This window comes from Microplitis mediator, chromosome 5, assembly GCF_029852145.1.
Source record: "Microplitis mediator isolate UGA2020A chromosome 5, iyMicMedi2.1, whole genome shotgun sequence".
In the NCBI taxonomy this organism is placed as follows: domain Eukaryota; kingdom Metazoa; phylum Arthropoda; class Insecta; order Hymenoptera; family Braconidae; genus Microplitis; species Microplitis mediator.
Genome location: NC_079973.1, coordinates 11,308,593 through 11,324,278, shown reverse-complemented (window position 1 = coordinate 11,324,278; position 15,686 = coordinate 11,308,593). Strand labels below are relative to the sequence as shown.

The 15,686-nt window shown below is 30.8% G+C and overlaps 2 protein-coding genes and 1 long non-coding RNA gene across 3 annotated transcripts; all 3 read right to left on the bottom strand.

Moving 5' to 3' along the window:
• Nucleotides 1-227: 227 nt before the first annotated feature.
• LOC130667763 (uncharacterized) lies at nt 228-2,771 on the bottom strand. Its single transcript, XR_008989885.1, has 3 exons — nt 2,641-2,771; nt 2,130-2,251; nt 228-1,051 (listed from the first exon to the last, which is right to left on the bottom strand). It is a non-coding gene; the product is annotated as an uncharacterized LOC130667763 (long non-coding RNA).
• Nucleotides 2,772-9,214: 6,443 nt separating this feature from the next.
• Nucleotides 9,215-10,177, bottom strand: LOC130668744 (uncharacterized). Its single transcript, XM_057471176.1, has one exon. The coding sequence runs from the start codon at nt 10,175-10,177 to the stop codon at nt 9,215-9,217; it is 963 nt and encodes a 320-aa protein (XP_057327159.1).
• A 487-nt stretch (nt 10,178-10,664) lies between these two features.
• On the bottom strand, nt 10,665-12,749 carry LOC130668735 (trypsin-1-like). The gene is made up of 2 exons (XM_057471158.1): nt 12,707-12,749; nt 10,665-11,407 (listed from the first exon to the last, which is right to left on the bottom strand). The coding sequence occupies exons 1-2, from the start codon at nt 12,747-12,749 to the stop codon at nt 10,665-10,667; spliced, it is 786 nt and encodes a 261-aa protein (XP_057327141.1).
• Between the last annotated feature and the right edge of the window lie 2,937 nt (nt 12,750-15,686).

The following is a 15,686-nucleotide window of genomic DNA, read 5'->3' as shown; positions in this document are numbered from 1 at the left end:
TAATTTACAATCCCTCAAAATAATATTAGACTACAAAACTTCTTTCTTAGTATTTCAATTTTTCTCAACTTTAGAGCTCTGTAACCTTTTTTCTCCGAGCTCTATTAAAACGTCTCATAAAGGACAAGAAGAAGAAATACGATTATATTTTCGTGATGTAATTTATTATTGTGTCAATTCGAATACTTTTTGTTCATTTAAATAATTATTTGTGGGCAAATAAAAAGTTTATATTATTCTAATTAAATTTATTTGAATAAATAGTTCGAAAACATAATTTTTATAACATCAAATAATAAATAAAATGGTAGAGCGAAATGGCCAACTAGTGTAGAAACAATGAAATTTTTTATGAAAAATAATTTTTTTTTATTCTCAGGTTCTGGAAGATTCTTATTTAATTAAAAGTTAACTGATGTGAATAATTTTTCTGAAGATCATTTTTCTGAAGTAGTTTTAAATTTTATTATGAATTTCGGTGAAACCGTTTCTACTTGGGAAGCCATCGTGCCAAATTTTAATAGTTAGAAGTTTGGATTTAACAAAACAATAATTTAGATCAATGGGGAGAAAGAAAATTTTAATTTTTTTTTATGTTCGTCGGATAATAGTTTATATATTGCACGCAATATAAAAATTAGTTTTTTTAACAAATGCTTGAAAATTACGCCTATGAGTGTCTACAGACGGCTGCTAACCTGCCACAGGTAATAAAGAGCGCTTGAAGTATGATGGAAAATTTCATTACGAGATTACGCATTGATTTACTTCAATATATTTGGACGGCTGACGTCATCATTTGAACAATTACGTATCTTCATTACCTGCTGTGTTGAACATGATATGTTTAGCTGCCGACCATAAGGACTCAATGGCGTATAATTCGAGGATGTGTTAAAAGAGAAATCAACTTTTATTTTTATCCCCAGGGAAAGAAACCAGAACTTGCTTCCGTTGTCGGGTTGATATCTTGACACAGTGCATAATCGTTAAATATACGATTGCATTTAAGGCCAGCACAACATGGTGATCCATTCCCGTTGGGACTACACTGTAACGAAATAAATTTATTTACAATTGTTAATTTTTCTACCCAACTTTTTGCTAATGAAATGTTTTTTTTTCGAACTAACAATAATAATAATCATAATAATAACAATAATAATGATATCAGTAAGCAAATCTTGGATGCAAATATTTGTCTTACATCATATAAACTCTATAATATTAATAATGAAAATAGAAAATTTTTTTACGCCTATTCTTATCAAAAACTGGTAAATTTTTATGAAATTACTGTTGAAAGGAAATTTGTTGTAACATTTTAATTTACACCCAAAAGGCTCAAAAGTAAGCTCTAAAATACATGATTAATTTGAAGTTAGTTAAAAGTGAAAACAAATAGGCCCTGATTCCTACCCGGATCAAAAATAAAACTTGATTCAGGCGAATTTTTCGATAAGATCTCGACTTTTTCGACTTGCATTAAATTTTTGAACTTTTTTCATTTTAGTTTCAACTCAACTTATTTGTATTCTGTGATCTTAGTTTGAACTTATTCGTCTTTATTTCGAGCAAGATAGTCATTCACCATACTTTTGACTCGCTGAACCAAGTCGGAAAAAAGTTATTTATTCGCCTTACTTTCGCCTTAATATATAAAAGTTATTTCACCTTGGCTTTGACTGTTTCCCCTTATAATTTAAGTCGGATAAATCTAAACTTTTCCTGGTTAATAATACTGATTGAAAAGAATCGAGAAGCGGCCGGTCTATGCAAACCGTATACCTATATATACAACCAAAAGAATTGAAATTATTGAAAAGAATTCGAATTTCATCGTTTTTAATTCTTTTCAATCAGTATTTTTAACCAGGGAAGTCAATTTCGACTTAATTTCAACTTTTTCGTTTTAAATCGTGACTAAGTAAGCCAGTTGGGTCTAAACCAAGGCGAAAACTCGATGTATTTCATGTCTCCGTAAAAAAAGTTGAGTTTGTCTTGTGAAAAACGGCTCCGAATTTCGACTCGGTAAACTAAGTCTAAGTCAAGTTTTATTTTTGACCCGGGTAATTTTAATAAAATATAAAAAAAATTATAGCTCTTAAGAAATTAATTTTCATACGTACTTTACCCGCCGAAATGCATCCTTCATAATAAATCGTCTTCGCAAAAGCTAGAGAGACGAAAACAATCAAAAAGATGAAACAATTGAGAAATTTCATTTCAAAGCAATAAAATGAAGTGATATCTGTAATAAAGAAATTAAAATATTCAAAAGCTGTCGTTTATTGCGTTCTCTATATATTTTTTTGACTTCAATTTAAACGAAGGACTGAGAGAAAAGGAATCATAATTTTAAAGAAAACCTATTATATCGTGTACTTATTATAAACATGTTTTGGCAATAATATTTTCAAGTTCAAGGAGCTCGAAAACAGCGGGAAGTTTCGGTACTGGCCCGTAGGGTCAACCGTTTTTCAGATTTTTTATTTTTTCTAATTGTTATAAAAAATATTTAAATTTTCGGTCAGAATTGAAGTAGATGAGACAAATTTTAAAATGAAATTTAAAAAAAATTTCCAAGTGAACTATATTACCCTAAAAAAAAAAAAATATAGAAAATTTATTTTTACTTACAACAATACGAGACAAGATTGTTAGTAACAACTTGAAGATTCGAAGTGTGCCCCGGCAATGTCGGAAAACTCTATTTATACTCATTAGAGCTATTACCGATAATGCAATAGCTTGTTAACCTTCAGTTGCTATGTCACTAAATACTTTTCCAAGTCACCGTTATTTAAAATGACGAAAAGAACAGAATATTAAATTTTATTAATTTCTTGCAAAATCAATTGCAGTTCCTATTCACTTCGATAACTGCGAGAGAATCTGGATGTATGATGACTTTGTTGAGGTTATGTTACTTCATGATTGATAGGTTTCTAAGTATTGCATATGATTCACATGAAAAAATCGGTCTATCGGTTGACCCTGCGGGCCAGCCCCAAAACTTTCCGCTGTTTTCGAGCTCCTTGAGCCCGAAAACATTATTGTAAACACATTTTTGAGCTCCTAGAGCTCGAAAATACTTTTGTATGCCATTGTTTTCGAAAAAAAACGTTTTTTAGCATTTCGTTCTCCCACGATATCTCGCGAACGAATGAACCGATTTTGATATTTTTGGTGGCATTCGACACGGCTTATAAAGCTTTAGAGCCCAGTTAATTTTGGAATCAATCCATCGAGCACATTAAAAGCTATCCAAAAAAAATCGTTTTTGAAATAATGTTCTTGTTGGAAAATCTCTAAACGAGCCATACTGATCAAGCTCAATTTATTACAGCTTCAAGATATTGACGAGCTGCGTCGAATGACACCCTAAAGTTCAAAATCGGTTCATCCGTTCGAAAGATACAGGTATTAATATACGTACATACTAGGGTGATTCAGAAAACAAACAAATTTTTTTTTGTTCTTCCAAACAGGTTCAATAGTTTCGTTTAGATAAAAAAAGACGCATGTGAAAATTAGAGCTCTGAATATTAATATTAACATTGTCCGCATTGCACTTTTCTATTTCTTATAAGAATAACATGGAAAAAATTTTTTTACGTCTTCTGATTTTTATAAGTAGCTAACGATGCGTCATAAGAATAATTGGCAGACATATTTTTGTAGGAAATTGAATGCTCTACAAAAAAAGATTCTTATCATTTTTTGAGGAATCTATTTGTTCAAAAATTATTTGAGGTTGAAGTCAAATTCATATTAAATTTTGAGATTTTCTTACTTTTCCGGCGAAAGTATCAGACCTATTTCAAAATATCATTGGACCTTTTTTGTAGACAATTTTATTTCGGATAAAGTTTTTTCGAATTCCGCATTGTTTTCTAGTTATTTTTATTTTAATGTCAAGCTCTTAAAATCGATCAGAAGACGAATTTTTTTATGAGCATGACATTAAAATAAAAATAACTAGAAAACAATGCGGAATTCGAAAAAACTTTATTTCAAATAACTTCTAGGGAATAAAATTGTCTACAAAAAAGGTACAATGATATTTTTTAATAGGTCTGATAGTTTCGCCGGAAAAGTATAAAAATCTCAAAATTTAATATGAATTTGACTTCAACCTCAAATAACTTTTGAACAAATAGATTCCTCAAAAAATGATAAGAATCTTTTTTTGTAGAGCATTCAATTCCCTACAAAAATGTGCCTGCCAATTATTCCTATGACGCATCGTTAGCTACTTATAAAAATCAGAAGACGTAAAAAAAATTTTTCCCATGGTATTCTTAAGGGAAATAGAAAAGTGCGATGAGGAACCTCTTAATGTTAATATTAAGAGCTCTAATTTTTACAGGCGTCTTTTTTTATCTAAATGAAACTTTTGAACCTGTTTGGAAGAAAAAAAAAGAAATAGTTATTTTTTGAATCACCCTAGTACATACATACATACACTCAGACATCATCTTGAAATTAGTCAGAATAACATCCTAGAACCTCGAAACGTCAAGATCTCTTAGAAATTTGATTTTCGTAAATCGTACAGAAACCAATAACTTCCCGAATTTTTGAAAACTTACAATTTTTTTGGCGGGAAGTTACAAATTGTGTAGAACGATAGAAGTCGAAATTTGATTGGTTCGTTGTTCATACACTGAGAAAAAAAGCTTACTAACATTTGATAAATCATATGTATTAAATATTCTTTATTTATTAAATATTAGTCTATATTATAAATAGATTAAATATTCCCGAGTCGAAAAATTCGATCGGATTTTAGTCTAACTGGACTGCATTTGGACTAATCGGTCTGTATTTGAACTATTTTTGATCTGTTTTTGATCTTTTAAAAAAATTTTAAGCTGTTTTTGATCTACTGTTTTAAAAAATAATTGTGATGCCGAAGGACACAACTAGATTAAATCGTGGGCTTCTAATAATTTTATTTATGTCTAGAAAAAATTTATAAGAAGAATACTAAGTTCTAGAATAGATTACATCATTGTTGCAGTTCGACGTTCTAATTGTCTCCATTTCAGAAAATTCTCTATTTATGGAAAAAAAAGTATCTTAAAAATTATAATATTTTTTTTTAACTATTACTATTTGAATATTGCATAGAATTACCGACTACAAAATGTTAAGTTAGTCAATTTGCTAATTAGACGTCGAGTAATTGGTATACATTTATTTATTTTAGATAGGTAAACAATTAAAGACCAACATTGATAATACCTGACATAACTTTGAACTGACCATGGCCACAAAAGTAATCGTTATTTTAAAGACTTGCAATTGCAGGAAAAACAATTAAAACAATAATTAACTGACATCGGAGTTAACCCGCATGAAAAAAAATTTTTTTTTTATTTTATATACAAAAATATCTAATTATATAAAACGGCAAAAATTTATGTATGTTTGAATATAATGTTCATAAAAAAAAATATATTTTATTATAGAGCATTGTATATTTTTAAAATATAATTTGCCAGTTATAAATTCCAATATAACGAAATATAATCGAGGCATATATTTTAAAGTATAGTAACTGTTACAAAAAAAATCTGGGCGTCGGTTGACCCTGTGGGCCAGCCCCAAAACTTCCCGCTGTTTTCGAGCTCAAGGAGCTTGAAAACATTACTGTGAATATATTTTTGAGCTCTTCGAGCTCGAAAATGCTATTACCTGATATTATTTTTTATGAACTTTACAAGCTCTACCAAGTTATGTTTTTTGCTAAAGTTTGATAAGTCAAGAATCAAAAATTATTAATGAAGAAGCGGTTTTCAAATTTTTATTCTTCACGGAAAGAAAATTATGGGAAGTTTTGCTATGCATTATGGGAATGGTTCCCATATTTGTATAGGAATGGTTCCTATATTGGTATAGGAACTATTCCTATAATATTATGGGAACTATTCCCATAATGTGATGGGAACCATCCCTATAATATCATAAAATTTTTTTTTTGCACAAAAGTGTAGAAATTTCCCAAAATTTGAATTTTCTTGAATGTTTTGTGCTGACAAAAAATTCTTGTTAAAAATTTGAATGTTTTGTTGCCAAATACGATTTTTTTTTTCAATGTTTGAATTTTTGTTTTATGTTTAATAATATTTCTGTGTATTGTAGAAGTGATTACCACACTTCTTAAAAATAATTTTTTCATGATAATATGGGAACCATTCCCATAATATTATAGGAACCATTCCCATAATATTATGGGAATGGTTCCTATAATTTATAGGAACGGTTCCTATAAATTTTAGGAACCATTCCCATAAATTATAGGAATGATTCCCACAATATTATAGAAAGTATGCCCATAAATTATAGGAACCCTTCCTATATTTATAGGAACCATTCCTACAGTGTTATGGGTATCATTCCCATAATTATAGGAACTATTCCTATAATTATGGGAAACATTCCTATAATTATAGGAACCGCTCCCATAATTTATGGTCGTAATTCCTATGATGGTATAGGAAAAAATTTCACAAAATTATGGGAACCGCTGCCATAATTTTCTTTCCGTGTTGATTATGTTCAATGAAATAAATATATCGAGGCAGAAATCAATTTCAGTGATCAAAATCAAGACTGAAATGAGTTTTGACTTAGGTCAGAGCAATAATATATGAAATATCCGAAAAAATATTAAAAACTGGGTTTTTTCAATTTTTTGCTGATTATATAATTTAAACTAAAGAACAAGTTACATGAAATTATATGGTGATTGAAAGAGACCAACAAGAGGAAGTGTTGATTTCAGACACATTTAGTAGGGGAGGGTGGGGCAGAGCGGCCCCCCTAAGCCAATTATTATTTTTTGTGGCTTTCAACCATAAGATCACTTTACTTTCGTTCTATTTCGAACAAATTTATGGACATTTTGCCAAAATTCTGAAAAAATTTTTTTTTTTTTTGTGGGGCAGAGCGGCCCCCCTTCAAAAAGTGATAAAAAAAATTTTTTTTTTCGTTTTTTTTTTTTTTTAATTGTTTTCATCTCTAAGAATGTATTTCTTTCTCTTGACAACTATTTTTGGTTTTATATTACTCGAAAAAAATTTTTTAAAGCCTAAAAAATCGTTCATTCTCGATTACCTTAATTACTAATTGTTATTTAATAAAAAAAAAAATCAATTCTATAATTTTACTTTATTTCAAAAATTTATCAACTAAAAAAAAAAATTTAATTTTTATAAATTTTTAGTGACCAAATTTGCCTCTTACATGGAGAAACGGCCGAAAAATATAAAAAAATAATTTTTTCGGAAGTTTCGGCTGGGCCATTTTGCCCCAGGTGTTATGCGTAGGGCTAGAAATGTGGAATTATAATAATTTTTTTTTAATTTGACGATAAAAATATGAAAAAATCACTTTTTCAAAATTTTGGGCTTGTCCATTTTGCCCCAAATGTCATGCGTAGGGGTAAAAATGCGCAAACATATCGGATTTATAGTAATTAGTCGAAAAAAAAAAAATTTTTTTTTCGGTCAAAATTTCAGGGGGGCCGCTCTGCCCCACCCTCCCCTACATTATATTTTGATTTATCCGGACAAAATAACTTTTTATGTAATTTTTTTAAATTTTCAGCGCCGATATCTTTTAAACTAATGAAACGATTTTGACGTTTGAGGTAGCAATCAGCGCGTTTTCTTGAATTCTAGAGCTGATACCAATTTGGAACCAATCCGTTCAGCCATTTCGAAGATATTTGGAAAAACCCGCTTTTCACCATTTCTTTCTCCAACGATATCTCTCGAACAAATAAACCGATTAAGATGGTAAAGGCGGTGATCAACGCGTTTTATTATGTTCTAGAGCTGATTAGATTTCGAAGTTGATCGTTCAACTCGTTTCTGAGAAATCACTAAAGAACTAAAAAAATTTTTTTTTTTTTGTAATTCGCCAATATTTTCGAGTCTACTTGATCAAATGATCTAAAATGTTCACGAAAGTTGACGGCCAACAAGCTCATTCGATTGCTGCCTTAACCATCCAAATCGATTCATTAGTTAAAAAGTTACAAAGAGTTTACACACACACACACACACACACACACACACACACACACACACACACACACACACACACACACACACACACACACACACGGACATCATTCTGAAAATAGTCAGAATAGCTTCCTACTCTCTAAACATGAATTAGTGGAAATTTCATTAATTACGTTAGTGAAGCAGTATTCACTTTATAATCAGTGTATTTAAATAACAAATTAGTGAATTCTCGCTAATAAATTTAGTACTATAATTTTCACTAGCAAATTCGTGATTTTCACTACTGAACTAGCGATATTTTCATAATTTCTACAAGTGAAACTGTTATTCCCTTCTTAATTTATGAATTTCACAATTTCACTAGTAACTTTAACTAGCAAATAATTAAATATTTTACTGTTTATAAACATAATTAATAATTATGGTGCTATTTTTAAAAATTTTAATAAAAAACTTTCAAAATAAAAAAAAATAGAAGTACAGAATAATAATATATTTTATATGAAGAGTACGTCAATCATAATATCACGGATTTTTTATTTCTTCATCAGTTATTGTTTGGTATCATAACGAATATACTATTTACACTCACGCGATCACATGCGTAGGTCAGCGCAGTGGATAGCATCAAAGACTTTGAATCGGAAGGATGCAGGTTCGAGCCCAGCAGTCACCGGGATTTTTTCATCAATCAAAATCATGTATACTTCCTCTAAGTAATGATTCTAATACATTAATCACATTTCGGATCTAATTACAGGTGTCTTATATTTTTTTTCGCAATATTATATTTTTTTTACTGATGAAATCAGTGGATTACCATATTCTTTTTTCAATTTAGTAGATTCTCATATTCACTTATCAAATCAGTGAATTCCAATACTCACATATTCATTTAGTGAATATTCACTAATTCTGCGTGGTACGATTGTAGCATTAACAATTAGTGAATATTCACTAATTCAATTAGTGAAAAATCACTAATTCATATTTAGAAAGTTTGTTTATATTATTATGAATTATACAAATAATTAAGATATAATTATGTAACAAATAATAACTATGAATGAATGACCACTTCGACATTATTTCGAGAACGTATTTTTATTAGCTGTAAAAATCTAACTTTCCTGTAATATAATTGACAATTTTAATTCCTTTAAACTGCAGGATCAGTGCCATCCAGAACGCCAACTAGAATTTGGAAAATTACTGTCGTTTATTTTATCCATTAATTCTTGAGTCGGGTAATCAGCCATAACAATTATAAACGTTTGCCGCGGGTTTTCAAAATACTCAGTCACAATATGATTAAGTGCCATAGAACAGTTTTCTTTATAAGCATAGTTACCCTCTCTAGAAATAGCTCGACGATTGTGTACGCCATCCCAATAACTTATATCGTTTAGATAACATTTACGAGGTTTCTTAAGACTGTCTCGAATTAGATGATGAATAGCAGCCCATTTATCTTGTAAATCAAACAGAACTTTGGTTTTTTTGGATTTGGTTTGGGCTTTGGTTTTTATTATGTGAAGAATATCATCATTCTGAATGAGACACTGGCAATTAAGATCAAAAGAACATCCACTGAATGAATTTCCCATACTTGCTATTAGAACTTTGCCACGATGCTGTCCGATGGTGTCATCCAGCTGCCAATTTTTCACTAAACGCTTTCCAGCCGAAAAAGTATGGATGTAATCATCAAGAATGGCACAATTGCTTTCGGTTACATCATACGCTGAAGGATATACTTGATGTAAAAGCGCGATGATAAATTCACCTGGATTATCGTCAAGAAAATCATCAATCTTCGAGAGAGTATCCGAAAATTCAGTATCCGTAGTACCATATTCAGTATAAATTTTGAATAAATTAGATTGTGGCCGTATACCAATGTCCAAAACGCGGATCCCATATTTCAATTGCTGTGAAATAGTTAAATCTTGAGTTTTTGATCTTCCACTATCGACATTGTATGATAATGATGAATGAGTACCAATAAGCGCAAGAGTACCTAATTTTTTATCATTCGGCAGTCTTACTAAATATTTAATACGTTCCAAATACGGTTTGTAAGTGCGTACTTTACATCCACCGCCACACGTTTCTACCAGATTGTAAGGTGCCATAGAATAAAATACAAAAGCAAAATTAAAAGACCACTTTAGCATCATAATGAAATCTACTACTACTATACGTCTCAACAAAGAATTAATGCCCGGAAGAACTTGAGTTTATGACGACAGTGTTAGACTAATGTTTTATTCTAATATTACTCATATTTTATGTACGCAATGATAAAGTCAATAAAATTAATAATATTTTATTGTTTTGTCGTTTCCGAATCGATAAGATAAACAGTTCCAAAAATAACGAGAAACGGTTAACCGTCAATTGACCCTATTTGTCAGCCTCAAAACTTCACTCTTACTATTTCACACTTACTATTTATTTATGGATTTCATAAACCAACAATTTCTTCCTGCAAGTAATAGTAGTAGTATTTATTGATTCACCTTGTCGTCATTACAGTCATCAATGTTATAAATATATATTTATGATTTTTGTTTTCATGTTACATTTATTCTTATAAAATAAATCAGGTATCAAATTTAATCAGTGTTCAGAAGTTGCTTGTAGTTTTTCATCAATCCAAGAACGATAAGCAGCAATACTAGTATAAATTCCTGGGTGATTTGGCCGCGCACAAAATCTTCCCCAGGAAACCAAACCAACAGCTCGTCCGTTGATGGCCAAAGGACTGCCACCATCACCCATACAAGCATCTTTTCCACCTTCTAAATAGCCGGCACAAAATTGACCCTGTGAAAGTCCACCGAATTCATAAAGTAGCACATCGCATTGGTCGTAGGGAACAATTGGTACGGAAACACTCATCAAAGTATAAGAAAGTACATATTCCTCGTTAGAAATTTGGCCCCATCCGGCTACGGTTGCTAATGTGCCAGGTTCAACTTCTTCATTGACGTTAAAAAGTGGTATAGGTTGTCGAGTTTTGTCGAACACAAATGGTTGATAAACTTCGACTAGAGCAATATCATTTGATAAAACCCAATTAACAGTAATTTTGAAGGCTTCGTGATTAATAACTCTAACAGCTCTATGATAAGATCCGCCTCCGTTGGTTAAATTACTTCCCGCATGAACTATCGTTCCAAATTTAATAGAACAGCTTGCAGATGTAAGGACCCAGTTCTTTGCGATAATCGCACCTCCACAGATATTAAATCCATTGTTCAAAAAATTAACTTGGTATGGAAAATCTTCAATTACTGCATCTTGGCCGCCAATTATACGTGGGTTAGGCTTCAAGAGTAAATTATTTCTTAGCGGATCAGCTGAAATGAAATTTTGAATGTATTATATTTTTTTTTACTACTTATGTGATTGTTTTAAAGAGTTTCATTTCAAATTATAATGAGTTGCATAAAAATAAATAAGTTAATTGCCAAGATAATAGCAGCCACAGACTTCGGTTCGCAGACTGTCATTAATCACGTAAATCAGACAATTGTCGAATAAAATATAGTGCATAGTAGTTTTGATCCGGCGAGCGCAATAATATCAGCACACGTTTCTGGGCCACTCGGCGCGACACCGACATGGTCTGAGTTCGAATCCCAGTTCGGACTATCTATATTTTACTCAATTTATCTATTAATTGTCTTATTGAGAAGGTGAGTTGTAAGTTTAGGTTTCACTATATTTAGAAATTGGTGAATTACCATATGATGGACGGTGTGGCTCAATAAGTTGTAGATCCCCTGATAGCACGAGTTGCTCGTCAAAAAGTTGGTATTCATTAGTTTGTGACCAACTTAACGACAAGTTGTCGACAATTGTAGCTTTTGCAACTTTTGGCTACAGGTTACCGCCAACTTTCTGAGAAAGTTGGTGCCAGTGAAGAGCCGCAATTCGAAGGCAGGTTTCTGAGAAAACTGAAGGCAACTTTCCGTCAACTTATGGATTGCCAACTTTTGGCCACCAACTTTCTCAGAAAGTGACCGTCAACTTACTGAATTTCCAACTTTTGCCACCAAGTTTCTCAGAAAGTGTTTACCAACTTTGGAAATACTAATTTTTGCGGCCAACTTGGCGTCTAGTTGCGGCTGTTAGTTTGACGCCAATTTCTCGCCAACTTGGCTATCAGGGTCAAATTGAACGGAATATAGTATAGGGCCAGATAGCTCAATTGGAAGAGCACTCGGTGCGATATTGACATGGCCTGGGTTCGAATCCCAGTTCAGGCTATGTATATTTTTCTCAATTTATCTATAAATTGTCTTATTGAGGTTAATTTGTAAGTTTAGGTTTCACCATAGATTTAAAAATTGGTCTCTGGGCCACTCGTACATGACTCTATGACTATTGCTGAAATCGTTACCCTCGCCATCTAGAGACTATCTTTGTATCCTTATTATGCAACATACTATTAACAACAATTACATTATGAAAAGCTCTTATGAAATCAACAAACACTTAAGAAAGTTTACAATATAAATAATAGACGTGACTGAATTTTACAAAAGTTATTTATAGAAGTTTAAATTTTTAAAGAATGATTAGACTGAATCAGCATATGCTTAGTTATAAATTTATATCATAGAGAATATACAATTAGTTTGAAAAATCCATACCTGCGACCACCGAAAAAATGAACAGGACAATAAGTTTTAACATCGTAATGTCGGGTAACTTAACTACTGATTATTTTTTCACATTTCGTATTTATATAGTTTGTTATTCCACACATTATCATGAAGGTTTTATTATTTGATTTTATTACCTTTAATTAATCAGTCATCATTTTGAACAAAGTTCAAATCTAGTATGATTAGATCAATTTTATAGACCGGATTTCTCAATACTTGAAATAGATAAAGTTATAAACGATTAAAGGTTACAATAAATGAAGATAAATTTCACAAGTTTTAAGTATCGTTTTTTGAAGAAAAAAATAATTTATCATGTGTGATCTAAACATTAATCAAGTTGTCATAAATTATCATTTGAAATTCGCTGAGAGGTTTTTACATTTTTAAGTTTAAAAATAAACTTCAACTATTAATTTTATCGACAAATCTGGAAAGATAAAATAATTATTATATAAATTGACTTTTCGATATCCTCGATGTGGATCTCTTTCAGATAATTAGATTAGATTCTGTAACAACTTAGAGATATTTATTTTAATCATATTCTTGAATAAATACAAAAAAATGGAAAATTTTTTTTTTTTTAGAAATGATTTTTTTTTTTAAATTAATTTTAGATGAAATAATATAAAAACCAAATTTTAATAGATTTTCTAGAGTGCCTATTCTGCCCCAAACTTAAATTATGAACTTTTATTCAACTTACAAATTATCAACTTGATTTTTTACTTCTTATTTTCAGTTTAATATTTTTTTGATAACTTTTTTTTTAAATATCCCGCCTTTTGTCTTAGATGTCACTTTTTTTTAAAAACATATTAATACGCTAATGCTGCCACCAGTAGTTGATAGAGAGAAACAATGAAAAAAATAATAACAACAGTAAAAATAGCAGCTGAATTTTTCACGAATAATAACTTTTGCGTCGTTAATTAATTACAATGAAACTAAAAGGATGCATATAGTAATTTTCATAACAGAAAAAAAGTTAGGCCGATTAATGGTGTCTATCGAGAGTTATCGTGCTTACGAAGATTCATACGTAACAATTGACAGCACTAGTTTCTTGGATTAAAATAATTAATTCAAAATCAATGAATTAACGAATCGACTCAACGTTGGGTTTAAATTATTCATTAAAAAATTATCTGCATGCGAGAACACAATTTAATAATTTTTTGTGTTATGAAAAGGGTGTAGAAATGTTTTTGTATGAGAGAAATTGTCAACGAAGAAGAACCGTCAGTAAAGCACCCCTAGCGCTTTCGCGTGCCGGTGTGCAAAAGTAAAAGGGTTTAATAAGTCAAATAATATAGTAGGGGGGAGGGGGGGGGGCAAAGTAGGTACCTTAAAATTTTCAAAACTTTAAAATTATGGGGGCAAAGTGGGCCCCTCAAAATTTTCTATACGCCAATAAATTCGAACGAATTATAAGCTCTCCGAAATTTCTTATATAATGCTCGCCACGAGATGGCGTCCCACCGATTGTGTGTCCCTAGTACGAAATTTATTTCAGAATTGTTATATTCCAGCTTGAATGTAATTGTGATGGGTAAAAATGATTTTGATTTTTTTAGGTATTTATCCTACAAAACTAATTCTATCTTAATATTTAAACTATTACACTTGAAAAACTAATCAAATGTAAAATTCCATCAGATTTTCCATCAGATGAATAGAATATATTTTCTTTACTGTCATCACACTTGTTTTTATTCTATTACACTGTTACACTGATTCATAATCCTGATATTTGGTTTCTTCTATTTTGATCTATAGATGAAGGCATCAACCTTCTTTTAAAGAGGAACAGTGGAAAGGATCTTCCATAAAACAACTGGTCACCGAATCCTTCCGCCAGTTTATCTGTCTCCGCGTTATCTGGCAAAAATTCCAGAATCTTGAATAAAGTTTGCGATGTTAATATCACGTTTTGCATATTCGGATGCAATTTTGAATTGCGCCCACTCGCGGTTATCTCTTTCAAGAGTTATAATAGTCTATAAAACCTGTTGAAAACTTAAATTCTGGAAATGGAATTAAAACCGATAATCTTCCATTTTTTTATTGTCGACTTTTATAACCCGAGCTCAAACATCGATATGGGCAATATACATTTTTATATTCCTTCTTTACTTTTTCATGTGATCATCAAGGCATGAAATACCTAAGAACTCAATTCTCCCATTTTTTAATAAATTTCATTCGAAACAGGTGGAGAAAAAAAAATACATTTGTTGATTTCAGTCATTGATGTCTCGTCAGCATTTGATATGCATGCATAAAAAAGTTGTGATTAGTTACGGAAAAATAAAATATAAAAGGAGTAGAAGTTTCATGATCAATTCCATGTATAAAAAAACGTCTGATTTTTTACTGCACGCAAAATAGACATTAACTTCAAATCGTTGTTTAATCGTTGAATGAGCTGTAGTCAATAATTTTGATTTGTTATAAAGATTATTTTTTCGATTTTTTGCTAATTAATAACAGCCAGAGAATAAATTATATGATTTTTTATTTGCTGACAAATTATAAGATTCCAAAATAAAAAAACAAAAATTTCTGTGTTATTTAAATAAGAAAGAGAAACACATTGAATTAGCACCTCTATATATTACTATTACGAACCCATGTAAGACTAAAAAGTGTAGTTTGATGTACTCTTTCGAAATTTCGAGGTGCATCAAAAAATAAAATTGATTTTTTTTGTGACACGGAAATATGTATAGATATATACTTAAATACACATTGATAATTAGTATTACGATATGTTTAAGTTGAAATTCAATTGATCTTGTCAGTCGGTGTCAGTCAATTTATCTTAGTTCTCCAATTGGTGGCATCTTTACTATTCGTCCTCGTTTGCTATGTCTTCGCCGCTCTATCGGACGTTCTTATAGTCGCTTTGGTTCCGTTTCGTCTCGCCAAGCAGAAAAACAAAAACTCAGCTGTCCGGTTG